This window comes from Temnothorax longispinosus, chromosome 9 (genome assembly GCF_030848805.1).
Source record: "Temnothorax longispinosus isolate EJ_2023e chromosome 9, Tlon_JGU_v1, whole genome shotgun sequence".
Classification (NCBI taxonomy): domain Eukaryota; kingdom Metazoa; phylum Arthropoda; class Insecta; order Hymenoptera; family Formicidae; genus Temnothorax; species Temnothorax longispinosus.
Genome location: NC_092366.1, coordinates 15,787,541 through 15,809,821, shown reverse-complemented (window position 1 = coordinate 15,809,821; position 22,281 = coordinate 15,787,541). Strand labels below are relative to the sequence as shown.

The following is a 22,281-nucleotide window of genomic DNA, read 5'->3' as shown; positions in this document are numbered from 1 at the left end:
GCCGTCGAGACCGTGACGTTCAACCACCCCGCGAGCAGCTTGCCAGAAGACGCCGCCGTGAATCCTGTGCCCACGTGACGCGCAATCGACCGGTCGTTTATCCGTCGGTTAACTGACGACGACGCCGACGGGAATAATAACGAGGAAACAACGACGGGGACGACGGCGACGGCGACGACGAAGACGACGGTGCCGGTGCCGGGCGTGTCAAAGCGGAAAACGTTCCGCGCGTTGCGTTCCCTTCGTCGTCGAGGAGACGCGATGCAGCCCTGCGATCGATCCGTTTCGCCCCTTCGTGTGTGCATCGCGCGTGGCGCGGCGCAGCGCATCGTCGGCAGCGCGAGCAGGACGAACGAGCATAACGCTCGGGACAATATGCGCGACGATGGTGAACGCAACGGCTGGGAGGGTGGATCGGCGCGGAGCGGAGCGCCGGAGTCGCCGGGAATTGAGAAATAAGCGAGGGGAAAAGAACGAGCGCGATCGCTCGTAAATTTCGGGTTGGGGTTCACGGGCTAGTCAAGGTCGCCCGACTCTTAACGGCACTTGAAATCGCAGGGATCGAGACGTGCAATTCGTTGATGCGATCGCGCGCAGACGGACATCAGATATAATCGAATTACGCTCTTTATCCCTTATAGAAATTTAATACCGTAAGTGATTTTTTGGCTAGTGATTAATCATTTAAAGGCACTATTAAAAGCACTATTAACAGTGCTTTTAATAGTGCTTTTAAGTGATTAATTACTAGCCAAAAAATCACTTACAGTATTAAATTTTTATAAGGGTAATGGAACTTTTAATTTCTCTTTTGCGAGCAATGAAAAAAAAAATATTGATTTTACTTTTATAAAGAGAGATGTAACTTCATATCAATCCTGTTTAATCCGATTTGCGAAACTTATCTTGGAAGGTGACCGTGTAGTCAAGGCAAAAACGATAAGAAATATATACATCTGTTTATATAGTACGATATAACGTACTCATGTATCTAATGGATAATAGTAGTTTGGATAGTTTGTAATATTGCATACAAAGGTAAATCATCTGCATTGTAAGTCAGGTTTGTGAACATTTTTATTGTTCACAGCAGCTTATTATCTAGATGTCTAAATTCAATTTCAAACTTTATAAAGTTTGCGCAACAGTTTGGAACATGTTAGAAGATAATAAACTAATGTAAAACTCAATTTCAAAAATGAGAATCTGATAATGTACAGAATGTAACTTGTTATATTACGTTTTTCTTTTTTATACACGTTATAAAATGACGCTTAAAAAGACTTCTACAATTTTGTACGTTGCTCAATTAAGAGAGTGAGGACAATGGTCAGTAAAAATACAAGATGAAACGATAAGTATCTGAAAATGTAATTATGAAGAGTGAAATCAAACAGAAAATAGCAAAAAGAGAAGGCCGACACTACGTGATATATTTCGCTACTTAGAAGTTAGCCAAGGTCACGATGGCGATTGTTCAGCTTGCAAGTGCCCCCGGAAACACCCTAAGTGGGAGTTTCTGAGTGCAATTCAACGAGAGTGATGTCGTAAGCTGGGAAAGGTGGACTTACGTAAAGTTCTGCAGCATATCGTCGGCTTCTCAGCGTAGAGCTCTCGATCGAGACGTGCACAAAATGGGCAAAATTACGTAACGCAATTGGGATTTAACGATATTTATTAGCTGTTCGTTGATGCAGGTGGATACAAATAATTCCTGTTTTACTCAACCGTAATTTCAGATAAATATATATCGGTGGGAAAAGCTGTGAAATACTTTGAAGAAATACTTGTATTGATTTAAGCTTGTCTTGTTAAAAGAGATCTTGCGTAGTGGCATGAATAATACATGAAACTTTATAAATAGCGACTAATTTAAAAGAAAAAGATAAGCTTCGTGTAGATATGTTTTATCTATATTGACGTCTTTGTTATACACATCTGCAACACAAATAAGCGTTAAGAATATAAAGATTGCGCGATTGATATTTGTCCGTTTACTATTTGCTAAAGCCAGAACTATTTTTCGGGACTTAACCATCTATCTTGAATTATCGGCACAATTGATTCCAATTTTATACGAAAGCACATGAAAAGAAGACATAATTAAAAGTTTATTTGCGAGATTTTTTAATTTTATTTTGATATAACGCAGATTTTGTGTTTTACCGCCGCTTATTCTTGTTTTATTCACGTTATAAAGTATCTTTGCAAGGTACCTCACTACTTTGTAGAAAATTTCCTGTGGAATTGCAATTGGAGTCTTGAATTCGCGCAAGAGAAGTCCTTCAAGGTTTCGTGTACAAATGCAGGATCGTAAAATGCTGTTTGGATCTTGACGGTAACTTTAGAAAAGGAGTAGCACATAGGACAAAAAGTTTATAAAAGTTCCAACATCCTTCTCGATCCTTATTCTAAAATAAAATCTAATGCATCCCGAGATACGACAAATGACAATTTATATGATTTATAAGACTGAATGATGTAGCTGTTTTATTATTTGATGTATAATAAATATACATCGAATTATTGGAGCATGTATATTGCATATGACTAACTACATGACTACATGCATTACATTTTATACATGCAATTGTTAGATTGTTAGATTGTAAACAAATATCAAAACGTAGATAAATAATACAATTTTATACAAAGTAAATTCCTTGCCATTTGCTGAAGCATCGGACGTAAAATGTAAATTGTTATTTTCGAAATTGCAGTTAAGCTTCAATTTTGAGAAACTACGATTTGGTAATGTTTGTTCTTTTCCCCTCATTCTCATCGTCGGTTTCATCCTCGTCGCCGGATAAATCCGAGCCATCCTCTTCAGCTTTCTTCGTGGATTGTTCCTCGTCAGGTCGGCTCGATCGAACGGTCTTTGGTTCCCTTTCTACGTCGTCCGTATGAATATCCCTCTTTGGATCGTTCTCATCCATCTCGTAATCGTCCGCCTTATCCTCGGCAACCTCTTCGGGATTCTGCGGGCTGGAAATCCCTTTGATCGTTTTATCGAGTTTCTAGACCTACACTGTAGCTTACAGTGCGAACACTCTGAGCAATTATGACGCTAGAGTCTAATTATTTCGCCTAACAAGAAGCAATTATGCAGAGATAAAAATAATTTTATTGATCGTAGGAAACGATGAGTTTATTATTGGAAAAACGTAAACTAGATAGATATATTATAGACATTCTTTTTCGTCTATTTACATTTAGCTGCTCTTTTAAACTGTTAGTATTTAAACTGTAAGTAATTAATAAATTACATAAAGAAATAATAAATTATACTATATGTACATTATCAGCAAATCTACATACATCTACATAAATTTACGTAAAGAATAGAAATGGTCTTAAGTTTATCTCTTGTTCTGTCCCTCTCTTCTTTTGGATCATCACCAATTTATGTTTAAATTGCAATTTTTGTATGCCCTCGAGCTTTTGGATAATCCCGCTATATTGCGAATAATGCGAATTGTATGTCATTATGCGGATTATGCATAACAATTACCTGCTCTTCCTTCTACGTCCTTTACTACGAGATCGGCTCCTTCTGCTTCTCCTCCTTCTGCTTCTACGGCGCGTCCTCGAACCGCTTCTCGATCTTCGACCTAGCCTTCCTCTCCTTCTTCGCCTTCTCTTTTGCTCCTGCACTTGAAGATCCTCGAGTCTGGTCGGAATATTACGATTCTTCGAGAGAGCTGTATCACAAATGCTCTTGCTTCTTCGCGAATTGCTTTTCATTAAGTCCGAGGATACGCGTAGAATTTTGTGCGTAGGATCAGAAGGGATAAGGTAGCCGGATTCGACACCGAAGTCCAATGCCTTTTTCATATACTTTCTTGCCTTTCTTGTATCTGTCGAAAAATATTTATAAAATTTTAGGTAGAAAGTTATTTTTTGAATAAAAACTTTTTTGTGTATTGTGTCTTATCTTTCCTTTCAATTGCTTTAAAACATTACACACATACATATTATATATATTAATCTGATATTTCTCTTTGAGAATTATATGTAGATTATTCAGATAAACAGATTTTGTATGTACAAAGTATATTTTGTATATCAATTGTATTAAATGTAATATCACATTATTATTAAAATCAAGTTAAAATTTTATACAGCATATCTACATGTCAATCATATGATATTTATAGAAGTAGTAAACAATTAAAAGCGTTGTGTGCTCTCTATCTTTAAATCATTACTGCTATTGCAATTCAATTTGTGTTTTATATAGCAATTTCTAACTATTTTTCTAATTAAATTTTGTACCTTTGCTATCCACGCATTTTTGCAAATGTGAGATCGGCAGATCCTTAGAGATAGGACGTCGCTTGACGTTGTGCAATTTCGAAACCCTGCCACTATTTTTGCGCTGTCCTTGCCTTACTCTGTACCCCATGCCCTTGTCGTTGGTTCGCGAAGAATCCATGACTTCGTCATGATTCTCTTGACCACAGCAGCATTTGTTCACGACACGACATTCCGTATCGGGTAAAGCTTCATTCGCAACAAGATATTTGTAGACCAACTCGGGAATGTTTGGCTTGCGACGACGCTCTTTAATTACATTATAATAAATAAATTATATATTTATTTTTATTTTACATAAATCTTTTTATTCTGTTTTTTAGTATTAAACAATCAAGAAATAGTTAAAATATAAAAAAATGTATAACTGAGGCACTAATATTAATGTTGATTTGCTGGCATCAGATATACTATTTTAACCAAAATCAGAAATTTAAAGACTGCATTAAATACAAATTAGCTAACAATAGTGCCGTATATAATTAAATAATATATAACAACGTATTAATATTATAATAAACTAATTTATGCGTAGATATATAGATCTGATTTTATAAACATATAGATTAAAATATTAGATAACACATATACATAAATAATACATAAAGGAGAAGCAGATATTATATTTATATAGAAAAGACTTTTTTTTTTACATCTATCGCAAATTAAAATTTGTATAACATCTGCGTCTTTGCTGCTAGATTGGAAAAAAACCGTGAAGATATTACAAAAGAACCGACATGACCAAAATTCATTTAACTCATCGAAATAATTACTCACTTATTTCTTGGTGATTTTGCGCGTTCCGATGCTTTTTTATGCGAGCCATTTTGGGGTTACTATTAATTCTGTTATTTCTTTCGGTTTTCAAACAGTGTGAAAGATTTGTTGTCTAATTACTGAATGTATCTGATCCAATTTTTTGAATTTTCTGGATAATTACTTGATCGCGACACGAATTTTGCTTAAAATTATCCGAAATGTTGGAGATTAAAAAGGAAAAACAATGACGTCGTCGGCGCTTACTTCATCTCTCGTCTTTCCTTTTTCTTTTTTCTGTTTTGTTTAAAGTGTTATTTGTAATTATCGTTCGAGTAATCGATTAATTACTAATTAAGTTTGCAATAAATCACAAACAGTAATATACGATATTCGTATATATCAAGAAATCAAACGCTACTGTAATTCTTTGGCTTTAAATAGCCAACAAAATTTTTTCTTTTATATACAATGTTACTTGTTTAAATTGTGAGTTGAATTCGAGTAACAGGTTTAACAAAGTTAACAGGTTAACTTTGTTAAACCTGTTATATTTAAAGCTAAGTGGATTTATTTTGATATATCTAATAGAGAGAAATAGGACAGCGAATGAAAAACAAAAATAGGAATTTTGAAATGTTTATGACACAGCAGTATTTTGCCAAGTTTAATTAAATCGGCAACAATTCGGAATAAGCGTTGTAGGCGTTCAATAAACTGTTTCTCGTCTCGAATATAAATAAAATTAAATCTAAAAAATCTCTGTCAATATCCGGAAGCAGCTATATAAATATAATTACTTGTTTATTAAATTACTAATATTACTGTGTCAGTAGAACATTATCAATTAATTTAGTCTAATTATAAAACGTGAAGAACGCATCCTGGAAAAGACTAACAAAATTAAATGTTTGCGGAATAGATTTCTTTTCCAAAATCTACATAAAAATCTATATTAAAAATAATAACGGAAAGAATGACGACACATGTTTGCGATATAAAAATATAATTTTAATTGGATCTTACAAAATTTTATGTAATAAATATATTTTACAAACAAAATAAAAAAATAAAGAGTATGAAAGACAGAAATTTCTCGTTTCTATACTAAAAAAGACGTCATTCAAGATACACGTTTCATTCTTTAATGTTCCATTTCTCTAGTCGCTCTGTCGTTCATGTCATGTTCGTCACTCCCTTTTTCAGATTTTTTGTCATTGTCTTCATCATTGGAATTCCTACTTTCTATGCTGTCATCGTTGACATTTTCCTCGGTCTTTCGTTTCTCCATTCTCTCTTCGTCCTCTTGGCTCGACGTCGACTTTCGTCTCTTAGCTCTATTATTTTCATTGCTTTTGTACTGATCGCGATCTTTTTCGCTAACGTCCTTACAACTTTCTTCAACTGGCTCATGATCATTCTCCGCACGTTTCGCGGAGAAGGACGTACGTCGTCTTTTGACTGACTTCTTAATATTTCCGCCGTCGTCTTTTTTCCGTTGTTGTTCTCGTTTATTGTTGATCGTATTGTTAATTTTACTAAAACAAACACGGTTTAAACAAATTTATTTTTTTAATTAAATAAATATGCACTGGCAAAATTTATTACGTAAAACAGTATCGCAAACACTGTGCTTCACAATGAGACAGGAATACAATGAGAAAAAGAGAATTTAATACCACTGTGACATCTTTTTATCTTCTCGCTTCCCACGTTTAAATCTCAGTCATTCATAATGAATTTAAGCTTATTAAAACGTCCGTACTATATTAAAGTTCATTAAATCCATTTTTGTAACACATTTAAGCTCGTTCACTATTCAATATAAAGAGCATAAGAAAAAAGCAATAAAAAAAGTATTTTCAGAAACGGATTTGTAAGAAATTGTTCTAATTTTGCGACATCGTAATTTTATGAGAAAATTTTAAAACCATTTTCAAATTTTATATACATCAAATGGTTACGAGAAAATAGTGAAAGACAGAAAAATTGCAACAAATGTTTCTTTTAAAATAAGATAATTAACTAACCTGTTCTTTCTCGTGACAACTTTTGATTTGTTTTTCTCGCGTAACGATTTACTAGACGATTTTTTCGGAGTGCTCCCTCGCGTGCTCAAACTTCTGGCAGGACTTTTAGCGAGTTGCGCTCTGTATCTCCTTTTCGATGCCGTCCGCCTGTCGTCCGCATTGTGAATAAGGGGCTTATCTCGCGGTATCCCGCGACGCATTGCCTTTCGATCGGCGACAGTTGTCAAATGCGGCTTCCCTCGTCGAGCGTTGCGCCGTCTTTGTCGAGACTCGGTGTCGGTCGATCTCCAGCTCCAAGATTGTGTGTCCAGAGTCGGGCACACACGAAGCACATTACCTTGCGGATCGGCCGGGATCAAGTAACCCGATCTCACGCCAAAAGATAGTGCTTTGCGGATATACTTCTTGGCATGTCGCTTCCCTATAATGTGAATGTCATTCGTTGCGTCATCATCTCGTGAACTTTGACGTTGCCATTAAGAGCGCTCTTACGTATAACAAGATAGAATGACAATACGATACACGTAACACAGACGTACCAAACGGGTCCGTCTACTTGAAACGCGCTCGTTTGATGCGTCTGTTCTAGAAATCATCGTTACACTTATTCGTACGCTATAAATTGTCGGAAAAAAAAGAAGAAAAAGATGTTTAAAATTTCTCACATAAAATAATAGTTTTAAAAACTGTGTGCAAAAACTTTTTAAATTAAATGGAAAACAATGGTAGAAATGATTTTATTTTATGTATCTTGGTAAATTCTCCAAAGAAGATTTATGCAAATTTTTAATGTGAAAAACAATTATGTTATAGCAGTTTCTTTGTTTCTATGAGAGGAAGGACCCAAAGTTTTTCTGCTATTACTATTCAACATTTATTTTTACCACTATGTATATATAGGCTGAAAAATTCCACTGAATAATGCACCTTCTTCGATGCCAGCTTTGATGTAACTGTTAATGAGCTGTACCAGGGATCTTTTTCTGAAAAGTGCTTTGGCGTTGTTGAGCGAGTTTGCCAGCTTGATTGGTTCCATTGAAACATTTGACACGCTGCTATTCGCGGAACTCGTCGGCGCCGAGCTATTTGCAGCATCCGTTGCTTCCGTGAGGCTATCGATGGATGTAGGTCTAGACTCTGTTGTGTATTCGGGTATATGCACGGATTCTGAATCATCGCGATGATCGACCGCTTCGTACGAGAGCCTTTGCTGCTCGTGAGAATTCTGCATTCTCTGACGCTTCGAGCGTGTCTCGACGCGTTCCGGAGACGGAAAGCGTTTTTTTTCTGCGACAACAAACATATATGTAGCAACGATGTTATAGATTACAAATCGGTATCTTTAGGTTATTTTTAACTGATAATGACAATGCTTTATCAAATATCGATTATAATTATATAATACAGAATATATACAATTAAAATAAAATTCAGTCTTAGATGTTATACCTAGGATGTACTTGATTTTAGATTTTAAGCTGAGAAGTTCAAGTTGTGCAACGCTTAAGAGTATGTCAAAATAATTTAATTTTATGCTTGGATCTACTACAGCTCATTGATGTTAATCATGTAATTATGTCTCAATCGTATTATACCTTGATTATATTTATCAATGGTGAGGAGTTCATAGACCAATTGAGGTATACTAATGGTATTGCATGGCTGCCGTCGATATGGAGTACTCGCGCGTTTACGGCGTGCCGGTTTAACTCGGGAACGAGTGTCGGGATGTGATATTCGTCGTGTTACTCGCTTCTTCGCGGGTCTTCGGTCTCTCGCTTTTCCCTTTGACGACGCCATTATTTGATAATGATAGTGCTCTTCTGCTTCTGACGGCGAGTTTTGCGTCGCAAAAACAGTTATGGTCGCATAGTTGGCAGCGACTCGAGATAAAAATTGAATAATGCTCTTTCGTTGTTCTGTTCTCGCAGAAAGGTAATGAATTTTGTCGTGATATAGTAGTTTCAAAATAGATGGATATAAAACAGTGTGAATATAAAAAAGATCATGTATAACTAACTTTTAATATTGATGCAATAAATTATTCACATAAAAATGTTTTCTATGTGTTTTATTTTTAGAGTTAAAATTTTTTGAATGAACTAAAATGTTCATGTTTTAACATTTTTGTGTTTTATTGCTAATACTTATTTAGTAGTCATTTAGCGTAAGTCACCATTTACGGGAAATGTTCTTTGCTGGCAACATTTTTCTGCGAAGTAATCATATTATATAATAATCTATTGTTCAATTTTTGTTTAAAGCTCGACTTTTACACAGTCTAAAGATTGCTTGTACGCTTCTTCAGCGATCTCTCCGTAGGTATCTGTCTCGATGATTTATTGAATACTTGTGGCGCAAACATACCTATAGGGATTCAAAGACATGCAGTCAATATAAAGATACGTAATCAAGTCCAATTACTTGTCTTAACGTATTCCGTTCGGACCGTGATGCGACGCGGTGAGATTTACTGGCATCATGGGGGTGGACGGGACAAATAGAATGCTCCGTGAAAAAAAATTGCGACGTAATTGCGTACCGTAGAAAGTATTTCTCTTGCCATTTGTTTTTTTTTTTCTTTTTCCTTCAATTACAACGGCAAGTTTCTGCAGATCTACAAGGACGCCGTGTTCGAGAAACGTTTATAAAATTGTTTTATCGAGTGTGCCATGATTGAATTATTGATGGAGTTACAGGCGTTTTTGTATAATCATAAAAAATCACACACATCGAGATGGAAAACCCTGAACTTTCGAAACGTAATTGTATAAGGTTGTACAGCGCGCAGAGATGGCAAAGTATAAAACGCATTGCTGTTCTTGGAAAAGATGTAATATAATTAATTCTTGTAATTAATGAATTACCTCCATTTAATGTTTCTCACATAGCAATCCGTTTAATGGTTTCATGAAATTTGATGGCTCGAGAAATGAAAGTCCCTTGCGTATTTCGTCAGATTAAGATAATCTGAACAGAAGACAATTTCCTGCGACAATGCAAGCTAATTAATTGCTTCGAGTAACCTGAGACATTGAGCATTAGACGGTAAAGTTTCGTACCAATCTATAGTTAGATGACCAAGCAAAATAGACGTAATGTGATACTCCGGTGATGTTATCACAACACAAGTTAATTCGGTAAGTCGATAGCGGCAATTAAAACTCAACCGTTTAATTATCATAATAAAATGTAATCTAATGGGTGCGTTATCTCATTACGCAAATTGGCTTCACGTACAATTACATGGAAAGTTTATAGTTACCATTTGTTATCTATAGAAGGTATTGAAGGTAGATAGACTGACCACGAAACGACTTATAACGGCAGGCAGGCAGACTACATTATTTGTGATTAATCGAGAACACGAAAACTGTTATTTAATACACACATGCATACACACACATACACATACACACATACACGTAGCGTACGTATGTTTAATCTCAGAAATTACAGTGGCCTAGAGCACCGTTTTCACGTTTCCATAAATTATTCTATGCAATTTAAACTTACATATATATACTTACGTAACGCCTTTTGTTCTGCGTCTATACACCTTAATATGAGAGACGTTGCGTAATGAAAATTTAACTTAAGAACACAGGAAATATTAAAAGCAAGTAAATTATAATTTATGTATTAGAATTATAATTTACTTGCTTTAAATATATCCCGTGTTCTCTTGTTAAATTTTCATCATGCAACGTTTCTCATATTAGGTGTATAATGCAGGACAAAAGGCGTTACGTGAGTATACATATATATGTGCGTTTAAATTGTAGAATAATTCACGAAATTCATGGCAGTGGTGCTATAGGCTACTGTATTTCTGATATTGAAATACTCGGATTGAGGAAATTCGTGCGTATAACGCGTGATGTAGCACAGCATTGCTGCAGATGACACTAAAATACTCGTAAAATAGAAAATTGAAGAAAAATGTGAAGTAAATGATTTTATCAACTTCACAATACCCCATAGCTAGCTTTTTAAATAATCCATTTAATTTCGAAGAATTGTTACGACATTTTGTACGTAATTTACATTTGTGTGCGTGCGTGTGTCGCGTACAATATTAGAAAAATGTTGATTTTTTGTATTTGTACTATTGAGATTTTAGATAATTTCAGAAAAAAATAATAAACATATTTTATATTTTTACCTACATATAAATATTTTACAACTTTCCCGAGACATCTACTTAATCAGTCTCTTAGAATTAATTTACGGAGTTTTGACGTTTTCAATTCCAAAAATTCTAAATTTTAAAATATTCTATATTCTATTTTTAACAGAAAAAAATATTTACATATTTGGGATTTGCTCGCTGTCGGCTCAAGCACGAGAATTTCTACTTATATAGCTGTGTGATAATTCCAGCATGCTTTTCCTTCATCAAACATTTGCACGGGTCGTTGTTGATATATGATATCCCTCTTGTCATGAAGAATTCTGTTCTCATCACCAGCAGCTATTGGCTATTTTCGTCCGTCGCGGAAATAAGAGACGCAATCTTTTCTTCTCACTGCATTGATTTACCATTTATGTCGTTGGCTTAAACGGTAATTAGCATTGATCTTTTCTGAAAAATCATAATCGAGGAATCAACAACATTATTTAAATAACTTATTATAACTTATATATATTTATAACAATGCTTTCTGTTCTTATATACCATCTCTGAGCGTCTTTTAATGTGTTTGTCAATATCATGAGGGGACGTGGAAATCTTTCCCATGTCCGGCAGATTATGAGTTCCTGATAGTGACCATTTCTTATAAAGATCGATGTTTCAGCTTCCTGTTATCTTTTTTTTTACAGAGTTTCTAAAGTGTTATATAACTAAAAATGTTATAAAACTCTTTCACACACACAAAAGTAAAATAACAAAAATATAAAAGTTACGTAATCTTTTATTCTCTCTCTCTCCCACTTTCTATACGCACACATATGTATATAAACTTAAACACATAAAATTTTTTCTTTTTAATAAATAAAATCTCATATCTGGATTATGTGAAATTATAATTTACATAGTTTTCTTAACCCTTAACATACACACTACCTGTTTGAGACATAAAATACACACTGGGTCATTTTGACCCAGCGCTACTTTACGTAATTACCACAAACGGGGGATCGATTCTTTTTGGCTGAAATTAAAAGGGTGTATTTTTGCAACACTCAAAATAAATGTGAGATTGTTTGTGAAGGGTTATTAATAAAGCTTTATGGTTCAAAAATTCAAAATATGGTTTATAAACCAAAAAATTGTTTTTTACGAAATATTCAATAACTTTCTAAATTTTCAATATTTTTACGTGAAAATTTAACTGCATACTCTCTGGATTATATACTTTAAAATAAAAATACGCGCAAAAGCTAACATTTCAAAAAATGACCCGTGATTTTCGGAACGTTTGACGCGGACGGCAGCCAGACACAGCCGGACGCCTGCTGACTTACAGCGACTGTACCACCATCTAGAGAGAGGTTAAAACTACCAAAAGACGACGCGACAGATCCCGATTTCAGCGTTTCAATGATGGATAATGCGACACAATTTTTTGCTGGGTCATTTTGACCCAAGGGGTATGTTAAGGGTTAACATTTCGAGTAAGTGATATATTTATATTTTATTTATTAAAAACAGAAAAATATTTATTGTTTTTGTCAGAAAAATATTTCTCTATTTCGGAAAAAATGCCATAATCACGAATTTAATAAATGCCTTTTGCTGAATATGGTGGACATACAAAGTCCCGAAAAAAATGTGCCAAAATTTGAAAACTCGTATATTGTCCTGAAGAATCAAAATCATAAAAATTGTAAACTATGACAATATGTGCCGAAAGGATATAATCTCGAAATCTTAGAAACGTGATAATGCAATGTGCCGAAATGTCATAATCCCGAAATCATAGAAATAAGACGATATCCCGTTATACCGTTCAATCGTATATATACTTTCACGACTGCCGTTAAATTAACTGTAACGATAAAAAGCATATAGTTTCACGATCGACACTATATAAATTGACAATATTAAGCGGTACATTGGCGATTTTGACGACCGAATGAGTGCGAACAAATAATATAAATTTACCGTATATCTTGACGAGAACATATTTATTTCATATAATTTTAGCCAAAAATGACTCAGATTTTGATATAGTTCCGGAGTCGGCGCGCAACAAAGATACTTAACAAAAATCGATGAAATCAGCTTGAAAAAAAAAACATTATAAACGAGGAAAAAAGACTAAAACCATTTTGTAGTATTTTTCTATCATTTTTCTATTTATCATTTATGATTGCCGCACGTTCCGTTAAGGTCTTGCGCGCTTTCTCGTCTTAGTAATCGAAACTGTAAAATTGCCAGTATTTTTTTTAAGGAAATTATTGAAGAAGAAGAAAAAGAAGCAACAGTTGATGCTCGAACAATTGAACAATATAGAAATAATAAAACCGTTAAAGGCGCAGGAAAAGCAGAATGGTGTGCATAAAAAGTAGAACAAATGACATTAATTTACGAAGATTAATGTCGGTATTACACTCAAAATACATACTCGATTCCCGTCTGACTGTGTTTTAGATGTCTGCCATATGCAGCACACACGCCTGCGGGGAACTTGGCGTAACGCGATGCTTTCGGTCTGAACTTCTAATATCTACAATCGATTAACATCTGTTCGTCCTTGGTCGAGCGATCGTGTCTCAATTGAGTCGGTTCGAATAAACAATTGTTTATACAGAAACGAAAGTTAATCAACCGTCAGAAGAAACGTATATGTATATATTTCTAATATGTATTTTGAAAATAGGTGATGATGGCGTTTATTTAGGTGTCATAACGTGTTGCGGTATAATAGCCCATAAACTATAAGAATTCTACCGACAAACGTATCACTACTCAAACATCTAAACGTTCTTTGTAAAAGAATGACTATATGGATTATGTATGGAACATTGCAACTTATCAATATAAAAATTTTTGCTAGTATTCTTCCTCTCTGCTTTCCTCTTTTAATTCATTGACAACTGATTAAATATCGCTGGTCAATAGCAATTACCTCAGAAAGGGACACCTAATAAAACGTCTTATTATACTGTGAACGTAATTTTAAACTCGGAGAATTCAATTATAAAAATGACAAGTGTTTTTTTTATATATATATTATACGTGCGTCATTCCTTCACCGATACACCTGAATACATAAATATAATCTTTTTTTACTCAAGACGAGATCACGATAAAAATTTCATGAAGGAAAAAGTTAAACGATTTCTTTATAAGAAACGTTCACAGTATATAATAAGACGTTTTATTAGGTGTCATTTTCTGAGGTAATTGCTATTGATCAGCGATATTTATATATCGATATTTATATTAAGTGATATATATATATATATATATATATATATATATATATGTCTTATTTTACATACTATATATACTTATCGATATATGGATAGAAAATTACAAACAATCAATTTAACATTTTTCTCAAGTATTGAGAAGCTTAATTTGTAATATTTGTAGTTAATCATTTCCAAATATGGCATTTCTTTTCGGGATTCATTGCACTGCCAACCGGGCAATTGTAAGCTTCGGCGAAGTCTCGTGAATTTGAAACGCTTCCTATCACTCTCAACCGTCCGGTGCTATGCACGTCAGATTGAGCGTCATCTATAGTGGCGTTATTCGTTGCCGCAGCTTCACACCACAACTGCAAGCATTACCGTAATTTCAAACATATATTAAAACACATAAACGTTTACTTTAATCATTATTATTATTATTATTATTATTATTATTCTCGCAATTTTTAATTATTGCAGCTCTGCATTCATGGTCTGTGATACTTACATTAGCAAAGGACAGGAAGAAAAGTTGTTCGGTCGTGAGGTCTTCATGGCCCGGCAACACAGTATCCGGTTTTCCGCATTCTCTTTCTCTCCTTTGATACGCTTTAAACGCTGCCTCTAATCCCATTGTATCCGCGATATTCTCTCCCGCCGTCTTGTTGCCATAATTCTGCAATTTTTGACAATATAAGTACGATTAAACATTTTCAAGACGCACGACAAGAAAAATAACGGTAATTTAAATTAAAATGGTAATCAAAAATACAGAATAGATAACGTACATTTATTTTAAAATTCGATTCTTTGTCAACGGGATAATTGTTAAATTGTTCGACAAAACATTCTGCTCTTTTACCATATGCTTCGTCCATTGCGGATAACCATTCCACAAAATCTCCGTTTTTATCATACAAGTGTCCTAAAAATTATTTTTTGGTTCTTTTTATCATATTTTTTAAATATTTTCAAAGAATTTTTTAGATATACTTTGGAGTAAAATGATAGATGTCACTATATTATCAACAATGAAATACTGTAATTTAATAAAGTAAACGAGAAATACATATTATTTCATAATGTTACCATCATCATCGAATCCATGATTAACTTCGTGACCGATGATTAATCCAATAATACCATAATTAATAACTCTGGAATAAAGAGTAGTTAGAAAAAATTTTATTAAAAATGATTTTGGTTTATTTTATTAAAAATTATAAATTTTTTAGAAATAATGTAAGCTTGTTTGTAATAATGTAAGCTTATCGCTACGCTAGTCGCGTTGATATTTTTAATCAAAATTATTCACTTACTGCGGTCGGTCATAAGCGAATAATGGGCTCTGGAAATCCGCTGCCGAGAGGGCTATAATCGAAAAAGAGATTAATATCAATGACAACGTGAATAGTTGTAAATTCGTTTAGATTTAATTCTTCTAAAAAAGGCGAACCTATGGAATTGTCACCCCGGGAGAAAAATGCATTTACCATTACAGGGCTTATCTGAAATATTCTGTAACACGGAATTTATTACATGAATTTATTTTGCAAATGAAAAAATAAAGCTGTAATTATGTCGGAAAAAATACAAATGCAATATCTTACTCCTCTTCCTCTTCCTCTTCCTCTTCACCTGTCCTCAATAAGCTTCGTAGATTTTTCCACTTACGGTATCTGTCATAGCTGAGAGTATTCTCGTAATACGAATTTCCGACAACGAGCTTTAACAGAACATTATAATTAAATAAAACAGTCACTATGGGGAGTGGCAATTAATGAATTTTAAGAAACTCACTCCTTGAAAATATCGTTTAACGATAGTGTTATTCCTATACCAATCTGGATATCCGACAAAGTTGTTCATATTTACTAATTTCGCTAAAACAAAATCCCTAGTATCCTCATCCACCCAATCTGATTCTTTAATCTGATACTCTACTTCCTTTTGTATATCGTCTATCATGTCCGATGCCTGCAATAGGAATAAGTGATGCAATCGAGCAAAGATAGTCAGAAGACTGTTATAATAATTCAATACAAAGTGCTTACGGTTGCCAGAATTTCATCAGAGAAATGGTTTCTCACATATTCGTACGCTAGAATGTCGCTCATCTCCATTTCCCGTGTACATTGGTCCCATCTGTGGTAACAATTCATGATCAGTTTGACATCGATATAATCTAGAACCAACTCAATTTTGATTCACGCGTTAAGACTATATTAAGAATAAGAATGTACCCAGCAAACACACAAACTAACGCAAATAGAATCACGATGATAACGAGAAGAAAAAAACATGAAAAAGACTGGCGAGTTTGCAAAAAATAAAAAATTAGGACATAGTAAACAGATGAAGAGTATGTAAACGTTAGTTTTGGTGTTTGTTAGGGTAAAAATAGAATGTAATAAAAAAGAATTATATTTCTAGCGAGGTGAAGAGCGAATGGTTATGCTGATAATTATGTGAGAAACTATTTTCGATAAAAGAGCTTGGCATCATACCTCGCTGGAAATCCATATATCTCTTTTCCTTCCCATGCATTGTATAATTTTCTCATTTCACTTGTGGTAGTTCTTATTATTCTGCTCAAGAAATTCCAATGTATATAGTTCACTGAAACATATCTCGCGTGAGCGTGTCTATCGACGACATTTCCTTATTATCGCCGCACTTCTATCAAAATTTACCGATTGTTCGACTCGACGTCTCATCCAGCAAAGCGACAAGACCATCAAAGTAATTTGGTAAATAAATTTTTAAATCTAAATCGCTATCTATAGACACGTGGGCCTCATCAAATAATTCTCCAATTTTGTACACCCAGTTAATCTATGTGGCGTCAATCATGCTTAATTAGTCAGAGACATTTACAGATTAAATTAATCAATTAAAAAACGACTTACTGCGCTGTTGGGAGTTGCAGGTTTCTTTTCATCATACCATGCTTGGAAATCTTTGAGTGTCATCTTCTTATCCTTGCTGCGATTTGTAGTAATCTGAAATATATTATTATTCGGGCTATTATACAGTCTTTTTTTTTCCGTTGTCTACGAAGTAATGTATAACACTCACCTTAGCTAGTTTCATGTTAAATTTGATCATATCTTGAATATCTTTATTCATATGTTCCTTCGAGACTTCGACACCTCTTACTTTCGCTATGGCGCGAGCTACTTTCGAGATGTAATTAGCGTATTTCTTCGGCTCATCAACTTCACCAATCGTTACTTCTGTGCTGATCTGCGGTGTTGTTGCCTCTAAAGTTTTCTTTAGTCTCTCCATACGTTCTTGATGCTTCACGCGATTTCTTTTGTTCTTCCGCACTCTCGTGAACATGTGTCGATATTGCTCGTCTCTTTACCCTCTCTTTCTTCATCTTATGGTTTTTGTACTTCTTGGAGTGAGTACTACTCTTCATCCGTTTACTATGTCCCAATTTTTTATTTTTATTTTTTATTTTTTTTACGGACTTGCCAGTCTTTTTCATGCCGACTTTTTTCTTCTCGTTATCATCGTCATTCTGTTCGTTTGTATCGTTATCATCATCTTCATCGTCTTCTTCGTCGTCATCTTTAGCGTCATTTTCATCGTCATCATTATCATCTTCGTCATCATTGTTATTATCGTCTTCATCGTCGTCGTCATTATCACTTTCATTGTCATCGTTACTATTAGTGTCGGTTTCGTTATCATCTTTGTCTTCGCTTCCAGGTTCTTGACTACCTTTCTGCTCGTCGCTTTGCTTCTCCTCGTCACTGGGATCTGAAAGAGACGGAAAAAAATTAACGGAGCCGACCGGTACTCGAAACTCGGGATCCTTCGTTCATACGCCTAGCACTTAGGCTGCTACCCCATGACTGCTCTACTACTACGTTGATTTTCCCGATCTCCTATCAATACCGGCCCTACGGCCCTAAATTTATTAGTACCGGTTTTGTTATCGTCTTTGTTTTCGCTTCCAGGTTCTTGACTATCTTTCTGCTCGTCGCTTTGCTTCTCCTCGTCACTAGGATCCTCATCGCTTTCATCTTCTTCGCTATCGTCGATTTCACCCCAGACTCTATATGAACCCGGAGGCATATGCGGCATATTGATCTAGCAACAAGAACTTACATTAAAAAAGATCACTAATGAGAAATTAAGGCAAATGTTTAGATTATAAATTTACATCCACGTGTAATGCAAAGAGCAACGCATAAAATGAGTGCTCGATGATACATAATATATGTGAATGCTGTATAATAACGTTATAAAGACTCCAATTACATCGCTTTTGGATTCGGATTTGATTGCGTAATGTTAATACCATACATACATAATGATAATCTTATTCAAAAACTTCTGATAAGTACATGTACTATTTTCCGAGTATCGTTCCAACCATAATCGATCACGCGCACGTCATGAAAAGCATTTCTTCCCGTCAAGCGCACGTATTGATCATCCACTTTTTGCCAACTGTATTCCTGCTCGTTCCACTCGTCCGGTTCCATTATCAACGGCCAGCCGCCTATTCGCGACATGGTAAAGACAAGTGGCTCGAGCCCATACTTCTCCATTGCATCTAGAAGCATTTCGTGAATCAGCGATTATATCGTGGAACACGATTATGTATAAAAATAATAAATATTCGAATTTTTGAACGGTTTTAATTCATTCGAGAGTCATTCGCGCTTACCTGTATCCGTGCATACCGCGTACCACTTCTTTGCGAGCTTCACCGCCAGAGGATCGCTCTTCTTGGGACCCTCGTCAAAAATTTCTGCAAAATATCATTCAATCTTTAATATCACAAGTTTTGAATTACAGTTTGAGCTGATTTGGCGTTTACCCTTTATTTGCTTCTTGACATTCTCTTGCGCACTTGCGAACATACTCCAGGTTTTCTTCCCCTCCGGAAGGGGATTATGCTTCGGCCAGTTTCCACATGCGTATTCATAAAAATCATCGCACGGATCCACAGTTTTGTCCATGCTCTCCGTTATTATCCGAGCTGGAAAAAAATGAAAGCAAGAAAAAAGACAATGGATAATTATAAAGATTTAAATTATCAAGACTATAGCTGTTAATTGAATTATAATTACAACTACATCCGTTGCTGTTTTATAAATACCTATTTTTTTGCACTCCTGAGATTGGCATACAGTCGAGTTATTTACTTCCTTATTTACTTCCTTATTATCTTCCTTACTTTCTTCCTTATTTTCATCTTGTTTATTGTTTAAACCAAACAACCATTCCAGATGTGAAGGATATTTCTGGTTTTTCGACGGTGTGCCATTTTTCACTAGAAGCACGCCAATGAAGGCGCTACAAAATGCAATTCAAAATCAAATAAGTATAATGGTACTGTGTAAGAAATGATGAATAACGATATATGAAAATAAAAAACAAAAAATAAATCTAATGTATAAAGAATAATTCTTAATTAATACCAGTACTTATTTCAGGTAGTGAATCTAAAATTCGAAACAAGAAAAACACATCTATATAAATATGGATCGCTTAGGCTTTCCTGACTTATCAATTAAAACAGATTATTAGTTTTCTAAAAATCAAAATTAGTAATCGCCGATTCGCTTATGATTGACATCGTATTTAAAAAATAATTATTATAATTAAGTTACTTACAGAAGGATTAACCGCCTCATTGTTGCACAACAATCTGAGGCTGATATAAATTTTAGTTGCGCTATGTGGTAAACGTATTCTTATGTTCTTCGCCGCAAAATAAGATTATTTGTTGCATAGCTCTTTTATTTATACTGCGGAAGGATCCTGCAACGCAATCATATCGCATTGATAGAGCCGAAGGCCGGATCTCCCGACGGCTCATCATCTTTTGTCCTTCTGATCTATATTAATATAAAACGGTGCCTACGATAACAGATATGCAATAACGGATAATGTTGTAATCTCAAACTCAAGGAATATTAATTTTCACAAATTTCTCTTTTTTTCTCGCCCAAGTTTAACAACTTGGAAGGTAATGCACGACGAATAGTGGATCTTCGAAAATAGTACCCTTTTTCGAAAATTTGGAAATGCTAAATAAGGATTAATGCATGATAAATAAAAATAGCAATTGAATTAAATATCAAATAAATGTTTTTTATCATGGTCAACGGGATCTCGTGTATCTATTTAATTAATCGATGTACTTACAACAAATTATCGTTTTCAGGACGTCCGTCGTTTCATGATTATCATATCTATTTACGTAATGCAATTTAAATAAATTGCAAAACTGTGAAGATAAATTGATTGCAGAATTGTGTGTTGCGCATTAAAATTATTATAATGCTCTAGAATTTCTTTCACGTTTTTTAATCACGCTTTCAAAAGATGTATCGCAAATGGAGCAAAAGTTAACATTTCTCTAAATCAAATAAAATACCTATCAAATAAAATACCTATTATTTTGTAAATATAAATCTTTATTTACATTTGCAAAAAACGCTCTTTTATAATGATTTATATTTTTTAAAGAAACTTAGATTAAAAAAGAAGTACGTAATAAATGATCATGGTAGTTTAAATTATAAATATATAATTTAATTCCAATTCCGGTTCATGTTATTTCGAGTGATTTTTGTATCCAATTGTTGGCTTTGACGCACACGTGCTTAACCCTTAAACCCTCCAACGTATTTTCTGGCACATCAGTCCTCCAGCCATGCACTTTCGAGTCCCACGCGTTTTTCAAAATGTTAATAGCTTTGAAAAATTTCCCAAAAATTATTATAGTATCTTTGTACCTTTGACTAAAATGTAAAGAACATTTGGAAATCATTTATTTAAATATTTTTTTACAATAATTATATGTTGACAAACACACTTTACGACTCGTTTTATTTAAAAAATCGTAACTCACGAACAAATTGACGAAGCTTAATGATCAAACACGCAAATTAAAGCTAAAAGTAGTGCGAATGAGAAAAAAAAATGAGATAATTATTAATTAAATAGGAATACTTAATTTCGTCGCCGCAAATTTGGTAATTTTTAAATGGTACAGAAGGACTTTAAGGACTTAAAGAATACTAAAAAAGAATTTTTGAATAAGAAAAGACGGATTTGAAGTGTGACAGATATTTTTATGTAAAAAAATTAATTTTTTTTTTATAATTGTAGCTCCTCCCCACCTCTTCCATCTGTCTCTGAGCCATAATAGTCCTCTGTGGAATGTCAAATGTTTTTTTAACGACAAAAATATTTTAAATACGCTTAAATTATACAACACTGACGTAATCACCCAACCATGCACTTTCGTGTCCCACCGAGATTTTGATTGTTCGCCGTTTCGGGAGTAAATGATCTAGGACTTTGAAACTTCTACCTGATGTTTCCTATTATGGCTGGGTGCGTTTTGACGCTTTCAGCGCTGTAAGCATCATTCTATCTTTGTTGCACATCGAACATCAAACGAAGATAGAGCGATGCTTTCAGCGCTGAAAGCATCAAGACGAACGCAGCCTATAACAACTTTTTTTAGGGGTGGGGGGATTATCTGACAATCATTTGTTTTCTGGAACAAACGATACTGTCTCATTTTTAAGATTTCGGGATTTTGCCCTTTCGGTACATTGTCACGTTTCTTAAATTTTGGGATTTTTATTTTTTGGGACAATATACCTATACGAGTTTTCAAATTTCAGCACATTTTCTTTCGGGACTTTGCATGTCCACCCTGAATATTGAATAAATTATTTAAAAGATAAATTATATATAATAAATTTGTAGATAAGTTGGTTACGCAAGTTGCCAAATTATCAGCAGTAGATTTGCCGTGCAAAGTTGGGCGAGG

The 22,281-nt window shown here is 34.4% G+C and overlaps 3 protein-coding genes across 3 annotated transcripts; all 3 read right to left on the bottom strand.

The window, feature by feature from the left end:
- Nucleotides 1–781: 781 nt before the first annotated feature.
- Nucleotides 782–4,557, bottom strand: LOC139819695 (uncharacterized). The gene is made up of 3 exons (XM_071789270.1): nucleotides 4,276–4,557; nucleotides 3,512–3,857; nucleotides 782–2,985 (listed from the first exon to the last, which is right to left on the bottom strand). Exons 1-3 carry the CDS (start codon nucleotides 4,433–4,435, stop codon nucleotides 2,742–2,744), a joined length of 750 nt encoding a protein of 249 aa, XP_071645371.1. The 5' UTR covers nucleotides 4,436–4,557; the 3' UTR covers nucleotides 782–2,741.
- Nucleotides 4,558–6,062: 1,505 nt separating this feature from the next.
- Nucleotides 6,063–10,673, bottom strand: LOC139819691 (uncharacterized). Its single transcript, XM_071789267.1, has 3 exons — nucleotides 8,031–10,673; nucleotides 7,104–7,524; nucleotides 6,063–6,611 (listed from the first exon to the last, which is right to left on the bottom strand). Exons 1-3 carry the CDS (start codon nucleotides 8,404–8,406, stop codon nucleotides 6,218–6,220), a joined length of 1,191 nt encoding a protein of 396 aa, XP_071645368.1. The 5' UTR covers nucleotides 8,407–10,673; the 3' UTR covers nucleotides 6,063–6,217.
- A 3,215-nt stretch (nucleotides 10,674–13,888) lies between these two features.
- On the bottom strand, nucleotides 13,889–20,262 carry LOC139819690 (neprilysin-like). The gene is given in 20 exon segments (XM_071789266.1): nucleotides 13,889–14,836; nucleotides 14,977–15,144; nucleotides 15,257–15,393; nucleotides 15,558–15,625; nucleotides 15,788–15,839; nucleotides 15,925–15,986; nucleotides 16,079–16,194; nucleotides 16,269–16,445; nucleotides 16,523–16,613; nucleotides 16,976–17,087; nucleotides 17,162–17,303; nucleotides 17,378–17,470; nucleotides 17,547–17,771; nucleotides 17,773–18,236; nucleotides 18,404–18,569; nucleotides 18,827–19,038; nucleotides 19,153–19,236; nucleotides 19,306–19,467; nucleotides 19,588–19,784; nucleotides 20,106–20,262. Coding segments are annotated over 20 exon segments (2,931 nt in total). The 5' UTR covers nucleotides 20,126–20,262; the 3' UTR covers nucleotides 13,889–14,653.
- Nucleotides 20,263–22,281: the final 2,019 nt, after the last annotated feature.